Source organism: Tinamus guttatus, unplaced genomic scaffold (assembly GCF_059628265.1).
Source record: "Tinamus guttatus ecotype Peru unplaced genomic scaffold, ASM5962826v1 Tinamus_guttatus_pri_ptg000716l, whole genome shotgun sequence".
In the NCBI taxonomy this organism is placed as follows: domain Eukaryota; kingdom Metazoa; phylum Chordata; class Aves; order Tinamiformes; family Tinamidae; genus Tinamus; species Tinamus guttatus.
In genome coordinates this window covers 1,457,222-1,476,255 of record NW_028289250.1, presented here as the reverse complement: position 1 = coordinate 1,476,255, position 19,034 = coordinate 1,457,222, and the positions used below count along the sequence as shown (strand labels likewise).

Sequence of the window (19,034 nt, the reverse complement as noted above, 5' to 3'; positions counted from 1 at the left end):
GAACCTGTGTGTCCTAGCATGGTCGAACAGCACTCACCACAGATACTCAGAAATGCTTTTGGTACCCAGGAATGCTCTGGGTTTGTCTGCTCTTTGGGACCCAAGAGCAGGCACTCAGATTGCCCAGCCTGGCTGAAGAGGACCTGGCGCGTGCTCTTCGTCTGCCCTTGTCCCTAGGAGCAGTGGGGAGGGCTGGGGCCGAATGTACCGCAGGGTCAATGCAAGCTGCTGAAATGCAGTGGCTTGTGCACCCCAAGTGTTGCCCTAAGGATGCCCACTATCATTCTTTGCATCTACTCTGAGGCAGGAAGAGGTTACCATCATGCCCATTTACGTTGTGGAAAATAATGTCTAACACGCAAATCTGTGTTTCTTCTACTTCTTCTCTCTTCCCATGTAAATATTTGGTACTAAAGGGTAGATTGGACCATGTGATTTATGAGTGTCTGATCATCTTATGTAGAAAGGCAAGAATCTTCCAAAACTTCACTATCAGAGAGCCTCAGGCTATAAATATATCATATAATAAACAAGAAGAACCAGAGCCAACACTCCAATGTAACAAACATTTGCTTTGGGCCATTAGTTTAACAACAACTAGTAGTAGCATTACTGTTTGCACCACAGGCATAACAGAGAGGGCTGAACGGCAAACCTTTATAACAAAGGGTAAAGAGAAAAGAAGGTAGTCATTTATGAAAAGTATTTGTAGAAATCATACTTCGCAGAGCTCTTGTGTAAAGGCTGAATAGACTAGAAAAGTAGCTCTTCGGGGTATGGCTACACTAGCAAAAGTTCTGCTGTGCTGGGAGTAACATATTATGGTAAACACAGTGTCTTTGGAGTATGGAACATCAATACCAAGAACTGATGAAAAGTGACTGATAATGAAAACAAAATGGTGAAATGTCTAGGGAACCAGGAAGTTACCAATCAGGGTGAGGGGCACTAATTAGGACAGGCAAAGTAAAAAATCACTCAGAGACACAGAGCCCATTAACAGCACATTGCCCCAGGCTATATTTAAGACTCAAAAATGACAGTTACAAACCGTCTGACATACATGGGCTACCACTGGGATGGAAACAAAGCTCCGTTCTGCAACTGTTTATGAATTATGGCCCTATTCCCAAGGACCATTTTTGCTTATTGATGAGGAGAACGACATTGACCCCAAGAAGGGTCAATGGTCAACGCACACATGAGACTTTGTATCTTTTTTTTGCACAAAAATAACATTAGATAACTTGGGACATTATCTTAGGTCTGTTCAGGTGCAGTCAGCAAAAACCCAAAAGTCAGCAAGACTGACTGATTGATGAAAATTTAGAATAACCATGAGTAAGGGAAACGCAATGCTGGTTTATATTGCTAATGTGTCTGGAGCGAAGTATCATGGCTTTTCAACAAAAATGCCTCACAGAGCTATCGGTGGACAGAGGCTGCCTACCAATGCATTTTGAAAACTTCTCAGAGACCCTGGCAACTCATAACTGAAGTATTTTGTTAGCAAGCCAACAAATGTGAGTTAATCCCTACAACTCAGAGTGCATAAAAAAGCTAATTTGCACATCAAGAAAGAAATAAAATCACAAATTAGTGTGTATTTTGCAGTTTAAACAGTTCTGGGTCACTGAAAATCTCCAGCTAGTGAGAGTCTTCAACTCATCTCTAAAATATTCCTGAGTACATGATCATGTAAAGCAAAAACGACCAAAATGACATACATGTGAAACCCATAAGGAACAAATGCATCAGGAAAATGCCAGACACTAAACTGTGTGAGATTTCATAATGCATGCATATTATTTCAGAGTTCAGCAACCTTTTATGTCCAATGTTATTCAGAAAAGAACAGAGAAACATTCAAGAGAAGCTGTTAAGAAACAGTGGGAGGCCATGGAAAAGAGGTAAAGTGGAAAGCTCCTTCCTTCAAGCAATTCCTGCAGAGGGAAAACTTGTGGAACTAATCCACAACAAAGAGGGGCTTAAGAAAGACAGGGTCTTGTTTGATGGCATAGGAAATACATGTATTTAGACTCTCACTGAGGATAAAAAGCCCAAACTTTATTTCCTGAATGACATAACAGAGTAGAATCTTTTAGCCACAGATGTGACTCAGCAATAACATCTGTGGCCAGTACTTCCCAAAGCACCAATTATGTAAGAAGAGAGTATGTCTGATATCAACCTGTGTTACTAAAGGTGAATGAGTGTTTACACTCAGGGGCCTGAACTCTTTAGGGGTCACTTGTGTAAAACTGATGAAAAAACAGTTTGGTTTAGTTAGTCCTTTCAATGCCCAGGAAGCAGGTTAGGAACATGAAATATGTGGACAGGAAGAGGATAGAGTTTCATGTTGCTTATATTCACAGGGATTCCCATATCTGCACGGAGAAATGCAGGTAATTCAAGTGTTGACTTTGGTGTTCCTTATATCTGTTCTTCTTTACTTACCTTGGGCCTCTCTCACACTTCATTTCACTTAATGCAATGTTCTTACAAGACAGACTGAAAGAGGACACTGATAGCACATCAGTGCTTTAGCTTCCTTTGGTTTTATTGATCAGCCATTAGCTTTAGATGAAATGCACCGCTATGGTTGGGATTTTGTTGCTGGAAGGCCCTTACTTATGAACCTGGCCTCTTATCCTCTGAATTCATTCTTTGAGGTAGGTTTGAAATTAGGGCTGAAGGGTTAGGGAAGGTTCTTCCTCCCTTGCCCCCTCATTAATTCTCCTATTTACTACAGATGTAACCATTAACAGTTCCATCATGCTTTTCAAAACTACACACTAGGAAACTTCCATAGCTGCTTACTCCAATAAATGCCCTCATTTGCCTCTGTATCCTCAGGAGTGAAGTAGAGATTGTGCCCACACTGTGTTGCATTGCTCATTCCCAGGTTATTAGCAGATCGAAAAATTTTTGCTCAACTTTGACTTTTAAACAATTAGATCTTTCTTTCAAATGAAGCAAAATTGTTGCAATAAAAATTCTTGGCAGTACTTTTTTGCCCAGGCTTCCTGAGGAATGCGCTTTCTTTAAAAATTGAATGAAAAAACCAATGGTACATAAAACTGCCTTATGAAAATGCTGGCAGTTCTACCAGTTCCTCATCCACCCGCATTTACCAGCCACTATGCATGGTAACTTCAAGTTAATTTTAAGTTTAGAAGTGTAACTTTAAAATAATAACCTCTGAGGACCTGCTTTTGAATCTCCAGCACCTCATTTTCTGCTTTAAGAGTGTTGGTGGAAGTGCTATTTGAATAGAGGTGCCAACTCTTTAATGTCTGCAGTAATTATTATACTCTGTTACTATAGGATTGAAAGAGCCCTGCAGTTAAGACTTTTGGGATTCCCACACTCAGAGACAGTGAGCACATTTCAGCCACCTATATACCACGGAATAAAAATCTTGGTATTTTCCATCCAGGTACTACCTTGAGCATTTGGCCCCTGGGGAGCATCTCAGTGTTCTTTGGGCTGCAGAACATAACCTGACACAGTCATAATATGGCTATTCCTGCTTTTTGTTCTATGGGCATGTATTGAGCTTAGAATAGGTTTAAAATGCCTCACATCTAATATTTACCTCCTGTCTGCATTAACTCATTTATTCCTCAGGAAACTATTGAATTGTAGCAAATTCTAACAAATGAAAATCAAATCAGTCTAGCAGTGTTTTATAAAGATGAAAATACTTCTGCTCTCAATAGCAAAGTTTCAAATTTTCTGTCCACAAACCTCAGGGTCAGACTTTCAATACGACACACAAAGTTTAAGACTCAAATTATAGGCCACTCCAAAAGCCAAAGCTTAAAAGACAGTTGCTTCCTTCCCTTAAAAACTCTTCATATTTTTGGTTTCTCGAAGAACATATTATTGACAAGGATCTTTCTTACTCTATTTACCCAAACAGAGTAATAGCACTATGTGGCCACAGCTGAGAGTCCGGATTTGCTTGGCTAGTGGTGGGGCAGATTGCAGAGGTGGCGGGCAGACTCCTCGCAGAAAGTCAGACTGTGGGATGCCGCTTTCTTTCCAGCTCTGCCCACAGTCCAGGCCTCCAGCATGGTCTCCACTGACGCCAAACTGCAGTTGGTCAGTACCTCTGAAAATCACTTGGTCCCTGAATGCAGATAAGGAGCTTAATTTACATGCTTTTCTTTGAAGATTTAGCTTTTCTCTCGGATGAACATCTGAAAGTTTGCACATCACATAGGCCAATAATGAGATTTTGACTCTTGATCATATTAGATTATGATTGTTTTTAGCAGTGCAAGGCTGAGTTTTATCTAAAAGAGCTTGTATTGGACTCAAATGCCTTAAGTGGTGCATTCTGTTGGCATAAATAGACAGGTAGTTACACTAGGTCCCATACCCCTTGCAGATTTGACGCCTCCTCTCCCAGATTTGCTCAGTGCGTGTGCAGGTGACACCACTTCTCTCTTGGCAACAACACCCATGCTTTAAAATTTGGAGCATTCCCAGGTCTGCATGGGCGCGGGGCTGTGTCCTGCCCTGCAGCATGGGCAAGCCTTGTCACTGACCCCCTAACTGGTGTGTGTGCTACGTGCGGCCACAGGCAGATTTTCTGGTGGGTGGGAGGACATGGGCATTTCACTCAGTGCCTCTGTGGAGATGCCGAAAGGGACTGATGCTAAATGGCATCTTGTGGAAACGGCTGACTGTTGGAAAAACTGCTCGAAATGCAGGGTTTTCTTGGGGGGGGAAAAAAAAAAAAAAAAAAAAGGAAGGAGAAGAGCAGTCCCGTGGGGAGCCCCGCCGCTCTGCTCCCGCTGCCGGTTGCAGTCCCCGGTTGCCGTCCCCGGTCTCAGTCCCCGGTCGCCGTTCCCGGTCGCAGTTCCCGGTTGCCGTTCCCGGTTGCCGTTCCCGGTCGCAGTCCCCGGTCGCCGTTCCCGGTCGCAGTTCCCGGTTGCCGTTCCCGGTTGCCGTTCCCGGTCGCAGTCCCCGGTCGCAGTTCCCGGTTGCAGTCCCCGGTCGCCGTTCCCGGTCTCAGTCCCCGGTCGCCGTTCCCGGTCGCAGTTCCCGGTTGCCGTTCCCGGTCGCAGTCCCCGGTCGCAGTCCCCGGTTGCCGTTCCCGGTTGCCGTTCCCGGTCGCAGTCCCCGGTTGCCGTTCCCGGTCGCAGTCCCCGGTCGCCGTTCCCGGTTGCCGTTCCCGGTCGCAGTCCCCGGTTGCCGTTCCCGGTCGCAGTCCCCGGTCGCCGTTCCCGGTTGCCGTTCCCGGTCGCAGTCCCCGGTTGCCGTTCCCTGTCGCCGGTGCCGCTCCCCGTGGCGGCGGCGGGGCGGGGCGGCGGGGGGCGGGCGGCGCCGTGTCCGCCCGTGCCCGCCCCGGCTGTGGGCAGCCCCGCGGCGGGGCGGCCGCGCCGCGCGCGCCTTTAAGCGGCAGGTGCGGCGGAGCGGGGCACACGCGCCAGCGGCGGCGGCTCCGGGCCCGCGGTAGCGGCGGCGCCTCTCGGCGCGGAGCGGAGCGGAGCGGAGGATGTCGGTGGCGACCGGGGGCAGCGAGGCGGCGGCGGCGGCGGCGGGAGGTGGCGGCGGGAGCCGCGTTTTCTTCCAGAGCCCCCGCGGCGGCGGCGGCGGCGGGAGCGGCGGCTCCTCGCGGGAGGACGCGGTGTCGGCGGCGGCGGCGGTGGTGCAGGTCCAGCAGCAGCGGCGGCAGCAGCAGGGCAAAGTGACCGTGAAATACGATCGGAAGGAGCTGCGCAAGCGGCTCGTGCTGGAGGAGTGGATCGTGGAGCAGCTCGGGCAGCTCTACGGCTGCGAGGTGCGCGCCGGGGCCCAGGGCGGGGGTGGCGGCTCCCCGCGGCGCCCGCACGTTCCCCCCTACTGCCCCCCGGGCACTTTCTGCCACCCTCGGCCGCGTGGCGGCCCAGGGCGGGGGCGACCTGTCGCCGCCACCTCCAAATGACATTCGCCGGCCGTGCGTCCCCGCCCGGCTGCCGCCGCCGGGCGCCTCCGTCCTGCGCGGCTGCTCCTGCCGGGGAAGCTGCATCTGCCCCCGCGCCGCCAAAAGGGGGGTTATTGCCGCCGGGGTGAACGGGAGGGGGCCCCGCAGCGAGGGGCGGGGGCGGCGCTTTCTCCCTCCCCGGCGCTGGGGGAAGGCGGCGGGGCAGCTCCGGAGGGGGACCCCGAGCCGGCCCCGTCCCCGCGGGGCTGAGCCCCGCGCCGGGGCTGCGCAGGGTCCGGGAGAGCCGCGGGGCGGTCTCGGGGGGACTCGGTGCCGGGGGCCCGGCCGGGCGGAGGCGGCGGGCGGGAGGGCGCGAGCCCCGCGCTGCCCCGCGGAGCGGCCGCCCCGGGGCCTCCGCGCACTGCGGAGCTGCGGACGGGCCGGGCCGGGAGGCTCCTGTGCGCGGCCGGGGGCGCCTCGGAGGCAGCGTTTGCGCCTGCGGCTGTCCCGGCCTCAGGGAGCCGCGTGGTTAGAGCCCGTGGGTCGCAGTGAGCAGCCAGGCGAGCATCAGCAGGAGAATCTACACAACGGTGTTTTTGTATTTGAGCCGTATTTTTTTTTTCTTCCTCTTACTCTATACAAAAAGTGACTATGTAGGCCAGAATGAATTTTCTTCTGTGGAGAGAAGCCAAAAAAGGCATTTCAGGATTATTCTGGGGAATAGCATGCTATTATCTCCCATATGAAGATAACAATAGTGCAGTAAGGAATTACCAGGACTTTGTTTTGTCAGGGTTTCCGTAGAAAATCTTCTAGTTTCAGACTATTCTTCTCTCCTCCCTTCCCCTAGAGAGGAACAGCCTGGCAATTCCCGAGGTGTGGATGTCTTGAGTGGATGTGAGAGCCTAAATAGCCATCTCGAAACATCTAGCGTGTATATACAAATGTTTAAAAAAACTCCCTTTCATCTCAAAACCAGTTTCTCAGTCAATTTGTCAAAAGGAGTTGCCCTCATCAGAAATGTGCATGTGATCAGTCAAACCCATTTAACTATTCACATCCATGGACTAAGGGATGGAAAGAGATAAACGGAAACTTTGGCTTAAAAATAAGTGGGGATAATGCTTCTTTTTGTGTGACTTGCCTGTGCAACCTCATGATTTATTAGGCCATCTAGCCTGCAGGCTAGAATAATTTCTTTGAGGTCAGAAGTACTTATAACTGCATGAAGTGATGAATTCATGTTTGCATGAATTCATGTTTGTATGAATTATGGATTCTCAGTATTGGAGTTAGTGACTGGCTTTGCTGGCCTTTGGTCTGATTCACATTGCTCAAAAACATGTGGCCTGATGGGCCTATGTTGTTTGCTTTTGATCAGGCAGGCCTAGGACCTCCGTACATAAAAAAGGAGGTTTGGGTTTGTTCAAACTGTGCTCCTGAGAAGTGATTGCTGCTTTTCACACTGTTCAGATGCCTGACTTGCTGCATGGAAACATTTGGGAAAAATTATTCCATATTTGTCCTTACTGTAGTTGCTACATCTGACTGAAACAGGAGGAGGGCTGCTACTAAAAGGCTCCCCATTAATATGGGGCCTATATGTGACTGTACACACACATTATTTTGTTTTTCTTGATTCGCTTTATAGGTGAATTATGACTTTTAGGAAAAAATGACTTTTAGGAAATAATAGTTTGATGCAATAGATGAAAATCCTTTTGTCATAGAAGACTGAAGACAAAATATATAAGTCTTTCCTTCTGTTCTTCTTTGCTGTTTTTTGTCGCTCTTTCCTATGTCAGCATCGATGGCAGTAGTCAAAAGATGAAACAGTTAATCAGCTATCAAATAAAGCTGAAGGTACTTCATAAGTGTAGTATATAAGCACTTGATCAATTTAATATAAGATGCTTTGCTTGAATGTGCTTGAGTTACTTTTAGGCTTATGGATGTAGCTCTCACATTGTAACTTAACCGGCTATCCAGACTGTTAATAACTTTGGAAGCAGATTAGAAGATGAGAATTGCTCAGAATAACTTCTGTGGGAAATGTAGCATAATTTACTAATGTGATGATACTTATTCCTAAAGAGTTTGAAATGTTCCAGAATGTCAGAAATAACCTCTAAGATTGCTAATTCTGGCTCTTGCAAACTGGTGTCTTCTATTCCAGCTAGCAGATTAAAGCTTCTAGTTTTGGCAGATTTGGAGGTAAGGAGCAATGCACTCCATTCCTGGGAAGAACGGAAATAGGAAAGCAAAGGGTGCTTGGCAGAGCAAGTGCTCTGAAAGTCTGCAAAAAGGCTGGGGTGTCTCTTTGTGTGACTGAATAAATGTAGTGTCTGCCCACTGTTTTCCATTTAAATAATGTTTCCTACTGAATTATGCTGAGATTTATCAGTAATTGGGCACTTCCAGAAAGGGGCTCTTTATTTAAAGCTAGACATGTATTCACAGTCTCACAAGTACTTGCATGAAAAAATCATCTGTATCTGCCTGTGAGCATGTGTTGGCTTAGTGACAAAGTTTAGGAGACAAGGTTGTGAAATAAGTAGACAGGTTTGTTTGTGTTCTTTTCTACTGAATCTAGTCTTTAGTGGTGCTGCTTTAGTTTTAAAAACTGAATGCCAAGCACAATTATGACGTTGGGTGAAGTGAGTTAGAAAATAGTGCTTTGAGACTATTTTTGATGCTGACCACAGATATGTGATATGAAGAACACCTTTAGAAAGACTAGTTCCACAAAAGCAGATTTAAGGGATGAAAACAGCCCGCACAGTGAAGGGTTACCAAGGTAGACAAGTTGCAGGACCGAAGACCCTGGAGTAGGATTCATTTGGCACCAGAACCTGTGAAACTGATGTTCTCAGGATGAGTGCTCCAGGCAAGCACCAGTCAGACTGGTCATTGTTTCTGGAACAACTGTCATTTAAAAAATGACATTTAAAAAATGTCATTTAAAAAATGAGTTTTTTAAAAGAGTATGAAGTCTGTTCATTTGGCTTACATGATGCTGAAACTGAGGATACAGTCACAGATTAGCACGTTGAAAAAATGATGCCTTAGTCACAGGACTTGAGCTGACATCAAGGTTGACCTTTAGTAGGGGTCTTGTTTCTAAAAATAGTTTCTCTACAGATGCTCACATTTTGGGCTAAATCGATTGGTTGGGAACTCCTAAAGCCATGCTGTGTGGAATGACTTACATCATCACTCTTCATTCCTCTCTGATTGGCAATTTATATTTCAGCATGGAAGTGATGACAGTCTAGTTTTCCAGATATATAATCTACTTTGTATGCACCTGCCAAACTTGTATAACTTTATGAAAAAGGCCATTGGATTTGGCCCAGAAACTGTTCAGATTCACAAGTAGGTTACTGTGCTTGAGGGTACATTCTGCTCACAAGAGAAGTGTTTGTCATAGACAGCAGACTGGTGTTGAATAAGCACATGGAGAGCATACAGATTCCACATAAAACATTAGTAAACAGTAAGAAATGATTTTGCTTGTGTAGTTTTGTTGCAAAATCTTTTTGATGTACAGAATGTACTAGGTCTTAACTATTGAACTCTAAAAGTTCGAGATAAGACTTAGTTTCTAAGACGAGCTATTGCTGACTATAGTTGGATAACCAACTCTTTTATTTCATATCTAATCCCGTATTGACAGCTTGGCAAAGGATAAGGTGATGGTTTGGAAGTAACAGGGAATTATGCCAAAGCCTATCCCTTTTCCATTTTGATGCAAAATGTACTTATTATGGAATACTGTGTTAAAAAAACAATATTAAAAAAAAAAACAAAAAGGAAGAGCTGACCATAGAACTCCTTAAGCATTTCTATCAAGAACACAGAGCCAAGCTGAACTGAGATTCATGATAATTCTCTTTTACTTCCTGATATGTGGATACTACAGTGATAAGGGTAGCCTAGAGCCCTGAACTGGTAAGGGATTTCATGTTGGCAGGGCCAATGGATGCAGCTATTGAGGGGGAAAAAAAAAAAAAAAACATCCTTTGAGGGGATGGAAAATGAGGCAGTTAAACCTGTCCAGAATGGTTGGAGCTGCCTTCCCCTGTGTGCTCTGACTGTGACCACAGTGCTGGTGACAACCTCTTTGTCTCCTTCCTGGAGCTTCTGGCAATGCTAACAGTGGCAGCTTGTTCCTAATGTAATATCTGTGAGTCTGTTGGTTTGCATGTGCTTGAACTGTTTGGTGTGTGACAGAAGAAAACATAAGGGAGGCATTTATCTAGGCTGTAGAGCTACATCACAAGTTAAAGTTGCCCAGCTTGCCTGTCCTTTCCTGCCACATGTACATTTCAGCTGCAAGGGTAAGGCCAGTCGCATGGTGTAAAAGATGGGTTGCAGGGAAGGTATGTTGTGTCAATGTCAAGTTTTCTGAAAAGGATGGATTTTTACAAGAGGAGTACTAGTCACTTAACCTTGGCATTTGGACAAGTTAGCTACTTTGTATTTCTAAAATATTTCTCAGTACAGAATCCATTTGTAGGGCTGATGCATATGGTTGGTCTGTCATCAAAAGCACTGCTGCATAATCATACATGGTGCAGGGTATCTCTTCCTCTGAGTATTTGCTTCAAAACAGACATAACCTTGTGGTCTGAGTGGACTCAGTGACAGCCATTTCTTTCTCTAGTATGTGGGGCTATGTTCCTAGATGCTCCTGGCCTTCTGCACAGTATGGTCCCTCTTCTCCAGTCCCTCCTCACTGGTCAGTGGCTCTGTGTACCCTGCAGATCCTGTGTGTCTGAAGCAGTTGCCATAGTTACCAGTGATCTGTTTTGCTCTGGGTTTGGAAGAACACTGAATAAATGGTGCAAGGATTTGAAGGCCAAATGCATTTTTTTTTCCTCCTTCCTCTTTTTGACATCTCACGCTTTGCAAAACAGCCCGCTCAGCACTCCGAGGCCGCTGTTTGGTAACGTAGGCCTGATGCTACGGTCGGATACTACTTACTCCTCAGGCTACCATGAGCTAATGTTTGAAATTTATTATTCATTTGTCACATAGATGCTTTAATCTAGCATAAGGAACTCACCTGAATAAAAAACACAGAAACAAACTTATGCTGATTGTTTGGCTCTCTGAATAGTCCTCTAACTGTGACTTAAGACCTCATAAATGGTAAGTGAGAACATATTTTTAAAGGAATCTAATATGAAAAGAGACTGAGAGTGCTCTGAGAATCAGGGAAAAGAGAAGAGTTGCTCCTTAAAAGGAAGCAGTTCAAAAGCAACTGTAATAAATGACTTCTTTGTTCAGGAAATAGAGTATTATAATCTATCTCTACCTATAATATAGGTAGAGCTTCATCTAACTGCTTAGAAATGTGTCTGAGTTATTTCTTTTGGAAGTCTATTAATGATGTGAAAAAATTCATATTGCACAGCATGAACTTTGGAGTAGAATATTGCTGAACTGATCTGTGCTAGTCAAAGCCTTCTGTCATCAGAGATCTTCACTGGACATGGGTTCCTATGGGGCTAGCAAAGACTTCTCATGTGGAAAGGGATTCCGTTTGAAGGGTCTAAGTGTAGAAAATAGGAAGCCCCAACTGGCCTTTGAAATGCATGCTACTTTAAAGCACTGCTTGTGAAATGCAGGTTGCTGCTTTCAGAGAACGGATGGGCTAGACTACTGTGAAGGTGCCAAGCACCTGAGGGCAATGCGGCCAGAGACTTTTGTCTCTAAATGCGCTGCTTAAACTCTGATCCTGGGTTTTGAAGACAACTAATTTCAGCAGGAAATGCACAATTCAGCTATCTTCCTTCTTTGTAAGTCAAAAGTTTACACTGAATTTCAAGGAGTACAGGAAAATTAATTTTTCAAGCACTTAACCTTTTTATAGTCTGGATGTCATTTCTGCACTGGTCTTGGCTTTAAGTACCAACAATATCCTGGACTTTTAATTTAGAAGGTTTACTATGCAAACCTTCATCTTCCAAGAACTATTCCATATCAAATCTTTTGTCCTTTCGCTTCCCATTCATGACTGAACTGGTCTCTTTGCTGAGGAGGTAGGTGTGGTTGTTTTGTGACAAGGCAGAGAAATGATTGATTGCTCACATCACTTACCTACCTTTTATAATTTTACTTGCTATAAACAGTCATGGCTGCAAAGACTTTTCTGCCTTTAGGCGAATTGCTTTACATACAGTCAGTGCTTGACTATCCAGGGTGAGGAGGGTGGGGAGTGGGGAGAGGCTGGAATAGAGAAACACATGGATACAATGGGAAAAAAAAAGCCAATAGATTATAAAACCCTATGTAAATGATGCTATAAATCATGTAGTGAACGTGCAACTAAGTGGGAGGAAAAACTGCCAACCTACCCCTTTCTCCTGCTGAAGAAGTCATCACACATCTACATTACTTCTGAACTTGAATCTATCTTGGCTGTCTCTGCACTTGCAGCACAATTAATCTGCAATGTGGATTATCTGTCCATAGATAGCTGAGTGTTGCTTACTGTGAGCAGGACACGGAGCTAACTCATGCCTTGTGTACTGGGTAGGTCAGGGTAGTTTCTCTCTCATTGTTTCCATAGCTTTGCATTAGCTGATCTAAATTCCACTGCAGAACCAGATCCCTGGAACAAAAATAACCCTGTTTAGATGAAGGAAATATGTATTGCATGGTGCATCTGCCTCCTATTAAAGGGCATAGTGAATGTTTCTGAACCCAAGTGAAAAGATGTTCTACCTGAAGTAAAAACTTTGTTTTGCCAGCAGTGTGGTAGCTTAGGCTTTTCCCAAGACTAAGCTAATTCTTAACTGATCTGCACCTTGCAAAGGCTGGCTGAACTCTTGCTTAGATTGGACTCCATTTAGATTAGGTTATGCCCAAGACTTGAAAAGACACTCTACCTGGTCCCAGATCCAACAAACGAACCTCTGAACAATATTGTAGTGCATACTAGGGATAAGCTACACAAAGCAGTTCATCTTGGAGAGTGCAGCAAGCACAGGTGAAAAATACGCTGTCCAACTGTAACCTAGTTCAGTCTGAATCCTGGTCACCTTGTCTCCTGTCACCACAGGTGATGAAGCAGCAGCGCTATCAGTCATTTTTTTCCCTGCAGCCTTGGGTCTTGCCTGCAGTGGAAGAGAGCTAAGTTCTCATTTTTCCTTTCCCTTTTTATTTCCCTTTCCTCTGTCAAATTCCAGAAACTTCCATTTGACAACACAAATTGAGTAGCATAGACATAGCCATCCATCTGTGTCACTGTAACTTCTGTCTGCCTGTCGTGAAACATTGGCAGTTGCATTTGCTGTACCTCAGTGTGACACATGGTATGGAAATAAGTAAAGAGTTATCAGCACTGGAGAAGGGGAATAAAATCCTGATTGCATGCAGTCCATATAGCAGCAGTGTGACTGTATTTCAAAGGTAGAATAATTTTTGCCTGATAAAGACTGTCTTGGAACGAAGGATATTTGGGCAGAAGTACAGAGGTACAAACAAATCAAATGTTCTTTGAAGTGATAAGTATTTAATTCTGAGCCTCACATTTGAATAGTAGATTTTTTTTTTTCATCTCCAAAGGAGTATGATATCTATTCTTGGAACCAGTTCAACACTGTATCTTAGACTTTTTTTTTCAGGCAGCGCACTGATCACAGCCCCAGAAGGCATCTAGTTTCTTTTTTAATCCATGTGGTATTTATCAGCAGAACGGTATCTACTAGATCTCAGCCCAGGGAGAAATCACTGTATGTTGTATAGATCTTTAATGATTAGAATGTTAATAGCTTAATTAATTCAATGTAATACTGTTCCGCATGTGCAGCAAAGCTTGTACAAAGACACCATTCATTTAAAGAACAGTTTAATGGCAAGTATTTAAGTGTCTAGCTTATGCAGCAGGTGCTGATCTACAGGTGATGGCTCCACTTCGTAGTAGTAAAATTTTCAGTTTGGGAACAGCTCACCGTTCCGAGTATGCCACTAATAAGGAGATCACACACTTCAGTCCTGTGTGCTGGACTTCATAAATGAAAGTGATAGCACAGTGAATGCCTGATGGAAAACCTCTTGTCAGACTGTCTTAATGGGATTAGTTTCCAGAACACAGAACTGGGAGGAACCTTCTGGGTCACAGAGTCTGCTCCCTCATTTGCAGATAAGCTTTTCGTACTTGGTGCAATTGTTTAACAGAGCAACTCTGTTATGTGATGTTTCTTTCCACTTGCTTTAAAAGTTTAAACGCACCTTTTAAAGCCATTTGGGCACTGGGCTCTTTCTCCCTTCGTAAATTATAGGAAGACATGAACATAAGACTGTGTGTGCTTGGATGAGTTTGTTTGGACTCTTGCAATGGGTTGAAGTTTAATTAGATTGTAAATGCACTTTAATGTCTGTACTTACTCTGTGTATCTTTGGGGTCCAGTGCAGGCTACAGTGCAGAGCAGAAATATATTGTAGATCACTTACTACATTAAAGCAGAATCTTTCTTAGGGTAGATGGCTGCAGACCCTGGGAGAAATGTATTCACCAAAGTTACATTGAATCAACTTAGAAGTTATGTAGAAAATATAGGATGTTAGCTGCTCAAGATATTAATTTATTTTAGGACTTGAATGATAGCTTCTTTGAAGTAGACATTTAAATTAACTCTGGAGTGGTACAAATGATCTATTCCACTGTAGATACTGATATATAGCATTCTGACACATTTACTAAAATACTAAAATGAGCCTTGAGCTTTGACAGTTGCTTGCTTTACATTTTAAAGGATAATACCTGAAGCACATACCACTATTTGTATATGTGAAAAGAAGACATTAAGTCTGGACATTTTGAGATTAATTATTGGTTTTTTTTTTGCTTTTGTTAAGCTCATAGGAAGCAAGCTATTTTAGACTCATTGCCAACCTGTATGTTCCTGTTTCAAGTGCACTGAAGCAAGGCAGCTTAGCTTTCTTTCCACGAAAAATAACAAAACTTCCTAAATTTAGATTATGATTGAATTATTCCCTTATTGAACACTGAATACTGTCTGTGGTTTGGATCTAACCTGGTGAGGAGGATTGGTGGGAATTTGCACACTGGGAACTACAAATAATTTGGTTGTTACTTCAGCTGTCATTGTGGTACTGGTTTACTGGCCTAATTTAATCCACTTGCTTAGAGGTATCCAGACTGCTGTTTGTGTATCAAGAACAAACTCTTATATGGAAGAATTTCTGTAGTGTTTCAAAGTAATTCTGATAACTAAGGAATGTATTTAATGTAAGAGGAAGTGAGGTTCATACTTTATAATATGGAGGTTGTTTTCCTGTCTTGTGTTCTCTGCACGTGGAGGCTTGTTCATGGCTTGATTTTGAAATGTTCATGTCAGTTTTCGACTTAAAGTGTTTAGGCAATGACTCTGATAATGAAATCATGATCTCTTACCTTAGGTGAGTAGTTTGCAGGACCCTGGATGTAGAAACTGGGAGGAGGGAGGATCATGTGCAAAAATACATTTTTGGGAACTGTCTGTGAGTTTGAAGGAACACTGGAATTGGACTGTAGTCTTTAGGGTTTTGTTGTCTTTAGTGGGATGCTTCAAGGAGATTATTATTGCACTTCCTAGATCTGAAGCAGTTTTATATATTCACAGTAAAGATCCTTTAGGCAGTCTCCTAACTTTGACAGACTAGAGACTTGCCTGGGGAGCTAACTGATGTCTCTGGCCCTTGGGGAAGAGGTGTGCCTGTTTCTAAAGCATGTTGGAACTCTTTCCTGCTGATATTTCATGACACTGATGGACCAGGGCCAAAATGCATCAACTGCTATTACTCGTCTTCTTGGTGCCTAAAATTAGTATCTTGGGGGAGGGAGAAGGAGAGGCCTAGTGGTAATTACTGTGTAGAGTACATCAATAAGTCCATGAACTGTTTGAAGGACTTGCTACAAACAGTGGATAGCTTTCCAAATGTCTTGCCAACTAAATTCAACAACAAGAGGGTTCACTTGTTCCTAGATTCTGCAGAATGCATGAATGCTTGTTTTGGTACTACTGAAATAACCACTTTTCCCTCACAAGACACCCATTTTATTTCCCATGTCTAATCTGAGATGAGCTGATACTTCTGACTAAAGAAATACTTGCTTTTTAAGACTGTCTTTTATTCAAACTGATAATATCATAATTAGCTAGTCAGACTAAACTATGGTAAGAATGCCATGGCTTTGTCAGATCCTTGATGTACCTATGCATTATGACCTTTATTGTATAAGTCAATTTACACACAGCTTCTCATCCAAGAGAACATTAATACCAGAGACAATAGATTATTTTTACAATACTTCTAAAAGTGAGAAGGGCTACTTAGAGGCTCCAGTGTCTCACCGTACTCTTACCTTTTCTTTCTCCTTGTCTCTTTTTTTTTCCAAGTATTCTGCTAGAATAATTAATCTTTGAAGTGTCCCAAAAGGCATGACTGCTTAATTGCGCTGTTTAGCCTAACTCCCTAGAGCAGAGAAGGACTGGTGCTGATCCTCTTCTTTGAAGTCTCTTCTAATAAGTCTATTTCTTGGGTCTTTTTCATGCCCTTTTAAACAAAACAATCAGTCTGTCAAATCAGACCTACCATGAAACTGCCCTAGTCAGTCATGACTAGGAGTCATGCTAGAAGAGCAAGTCACCACCACCTCTGAGGTGTTAGTTTAGTGCTTAGCAATCTTAAACTAGTTCTGTATGAATTTTATTCACTCCTCAAAGGGAAACACAGGCTAGTAAGTCAATTTCAAGTATACTAGATAGTTACTGGTAAAACCTTATTAGTGTGGAAATGCAAGGATGACATGCTGTAGCCCAGACTACAGAAAATGCCCTGCATATTCTGCTGCATTGTCTATCTGTGAAGCTTAGAGCACACCCAAAGTTAACTTCCAGGGAGGGTAGCATGCTTTCACAAGCACTTTGTTCCAGGAAGAGAAGTTTTCTCTTCAGCTTCTCTAGTCTACCACTGTCCTCTATGTAGTGTAAGTACGCAAGGTTGAAAATAAAACTACTGTGTTCTTCCCGCATGCAAAGAAAATTGCAGGGAGGCAGTCAATCAGTCTTCTGTTATTCTGATGTGGAGGATGACCTGCTATCATAGATCAAGCATGGGAATGTCCTATGACAGGTGGAAAATCATTCCACTGACATAATTCTGAAAGTACAAATATTTAAAAAGATCCTCATGGCTTAATTTATTGTGCCTCTCATGGATAGCTATGTAGCTGTGAAAACTGTGCAAATACCACATGTATTTGCAAATGCTGAGCTATTTCTTCTTTGTGTGAAGGTGGATGAGGACAAAAACATGGTGTGTCTTACCTATCTGCATAGGAATGTTTTGTTTAACAGAACTGTCAAGCAAGTATAGACTTAGCATGTCCTATTTTTATAACAAGGATGCAAGGCTTTTGCTTGGGAGATAGAACTTGAATTTAGCAAATGTTTTGCTGATGTTGGATGCATGTCATGGCCTGGTTAGGAAGTGCTGAATGCTTCCCTCTTACTCTGTTCGGTATACTTAGTGACTGATGCCTTTTCTTCATTTAGCAATTTCACACTCTAGTGATTCCTTTAGACTTCTGAAGAGATGCACAAATTAGACAACAATTCCTTAACCAGTGTGTTATGGATATATTTGGATATGTTGAAGTTGTTTTGACAGTTCAGTTATGAAAACAGTGAAATACCAGTGTTAATACTAAAGGAGCATAAATGAAGTCTAAACCTTGCTTTGGCTGGATGTCAGTTCCTTCTCTATGCTTACTAAAGACACTGAGGTTGCAAAGTACATAATTTTTTCTCTGCATGTTGAGTGGGTTTTAAAAGTAAACTTATGGCTGAGTAGAAGGCCTGATATGCTGTGTTTGTCTTCTGGGAACAAAGAAGCATTATTGCATCAGATCTTCTCACCCTCCAAGTTAATTTGGTGTTGTGATAAAGTTGATAAAGAACTGTACAGACTTTGGATTGACTTTAAAAATGAAATTTATGGTCACTATGAATTGTAGAGCACTCAAAATTCAGCATCTCATGGCATTTGGTCTTATATTTCTTGCGGTGGTCCTTTTCCAGAATTCAGTATCAATGGCATGAATCCCAGATGACTTGTTCTTCACCTTGCATATTGCCCCCATCTCCACCTGCTGGCTATATCCCTGCTTATACTGCATGTGGCTTCACGCTTTTTGTCTGTCTGAATAACAGGGAGTGGAAATATGTAGGAGATCTTGGGATATCAGGGGCAGGTATCCCCTGATGAGAAAATGAGGAGCTGGGTGGACTGGAGAGGGAGAAAGAAGGTCAGGTAGTGGACTGAACGTGGAGAGCCTATGTCTGGCTGCCTGCCCTATCTCTACATTTTTGCATGTTGTTTCTTTCACTAGTGGGTACTTCTTGTCCAAGTATGTGCGTAGATGTCTCCCTGAGCAATGTCTGCTTCTTTGCTCCTGGCAGCAGGAGCACTGGCAGTAGAAGATGACTGTTTCATGCATATAAATCTGTCATGAGTGTCTCCACATTCAAGAAAGGAGGACGGCTGTGTAGAGCTAGATGGTGCTTTTCATTCAAAAATATGCAAAAAAGCTCAGAAATAATTTTTTATTTTCCTTTTTTTCACTCTTCATCTAGGTTCCTGATACAAATTATTTTCCAAGCCCTCTTCTCTTTATCTTCCTTGCAAGACTTTAAAGACTCACAGGAATGTTCACACAGTAAATGTAGCGGACGAGAGGAAAATTTAGACGTTAGGGAGCGCAGGAATGATAAGATTGACAGTTGTTATGCGGTGGGTTTACTTTGCTTGCTCTAGCATTTCCTTTTACACAAAAAGCAACATGATATTGGAATTTTATGCTTTATGAAAACTTATTTGAATAGTGTTTAAAGCAATACCTATACCAGAGTATCTGCAATAACACTGGAAGCAGATAACGGAGGAATAATGCCATCACTTTCTAAAACTGCTAGAATTTTTGTAGTCAAGTGAGAGATATCTATTCATTTAACTTCAAAGCCATATGGTGTGCCCACATGCTTTTAAAGAATCTGTCCTACGTGTTTGTAACTTCCAGACCAGAAGGTCCAGGACAGTGCCT

At 43.4% G+C, this 19,034-nt stretch overlaps 1 protein-coding gene across 1 annotated transcript in view; it reads left to right on the top strand.

The window, feature by feature from the left end:
• The first annotated feature begins 5,444 nt into the window (after positions 1–5,444).
• The window catches only part of PPP1R14C (protein phosphatase 1 regulatory inhibitor subunit 14C), a 48,112-nt gene continuing 34,522 nt past the window's right edge, over positions 5,445–19,034 (top strand). Inside the window, exon 1 of the mRNA XM_088537056.1 lies at positions 5,445–5,794. Coding sequence (XP_088393182.1) covers positions 5,510–5,794 — 285 coding nt within the window. The 5' untranslated portion in view covers positions 5,445–5,509. The remainder of the gene's footprint in view (positions 5,795–19,034) is intronic.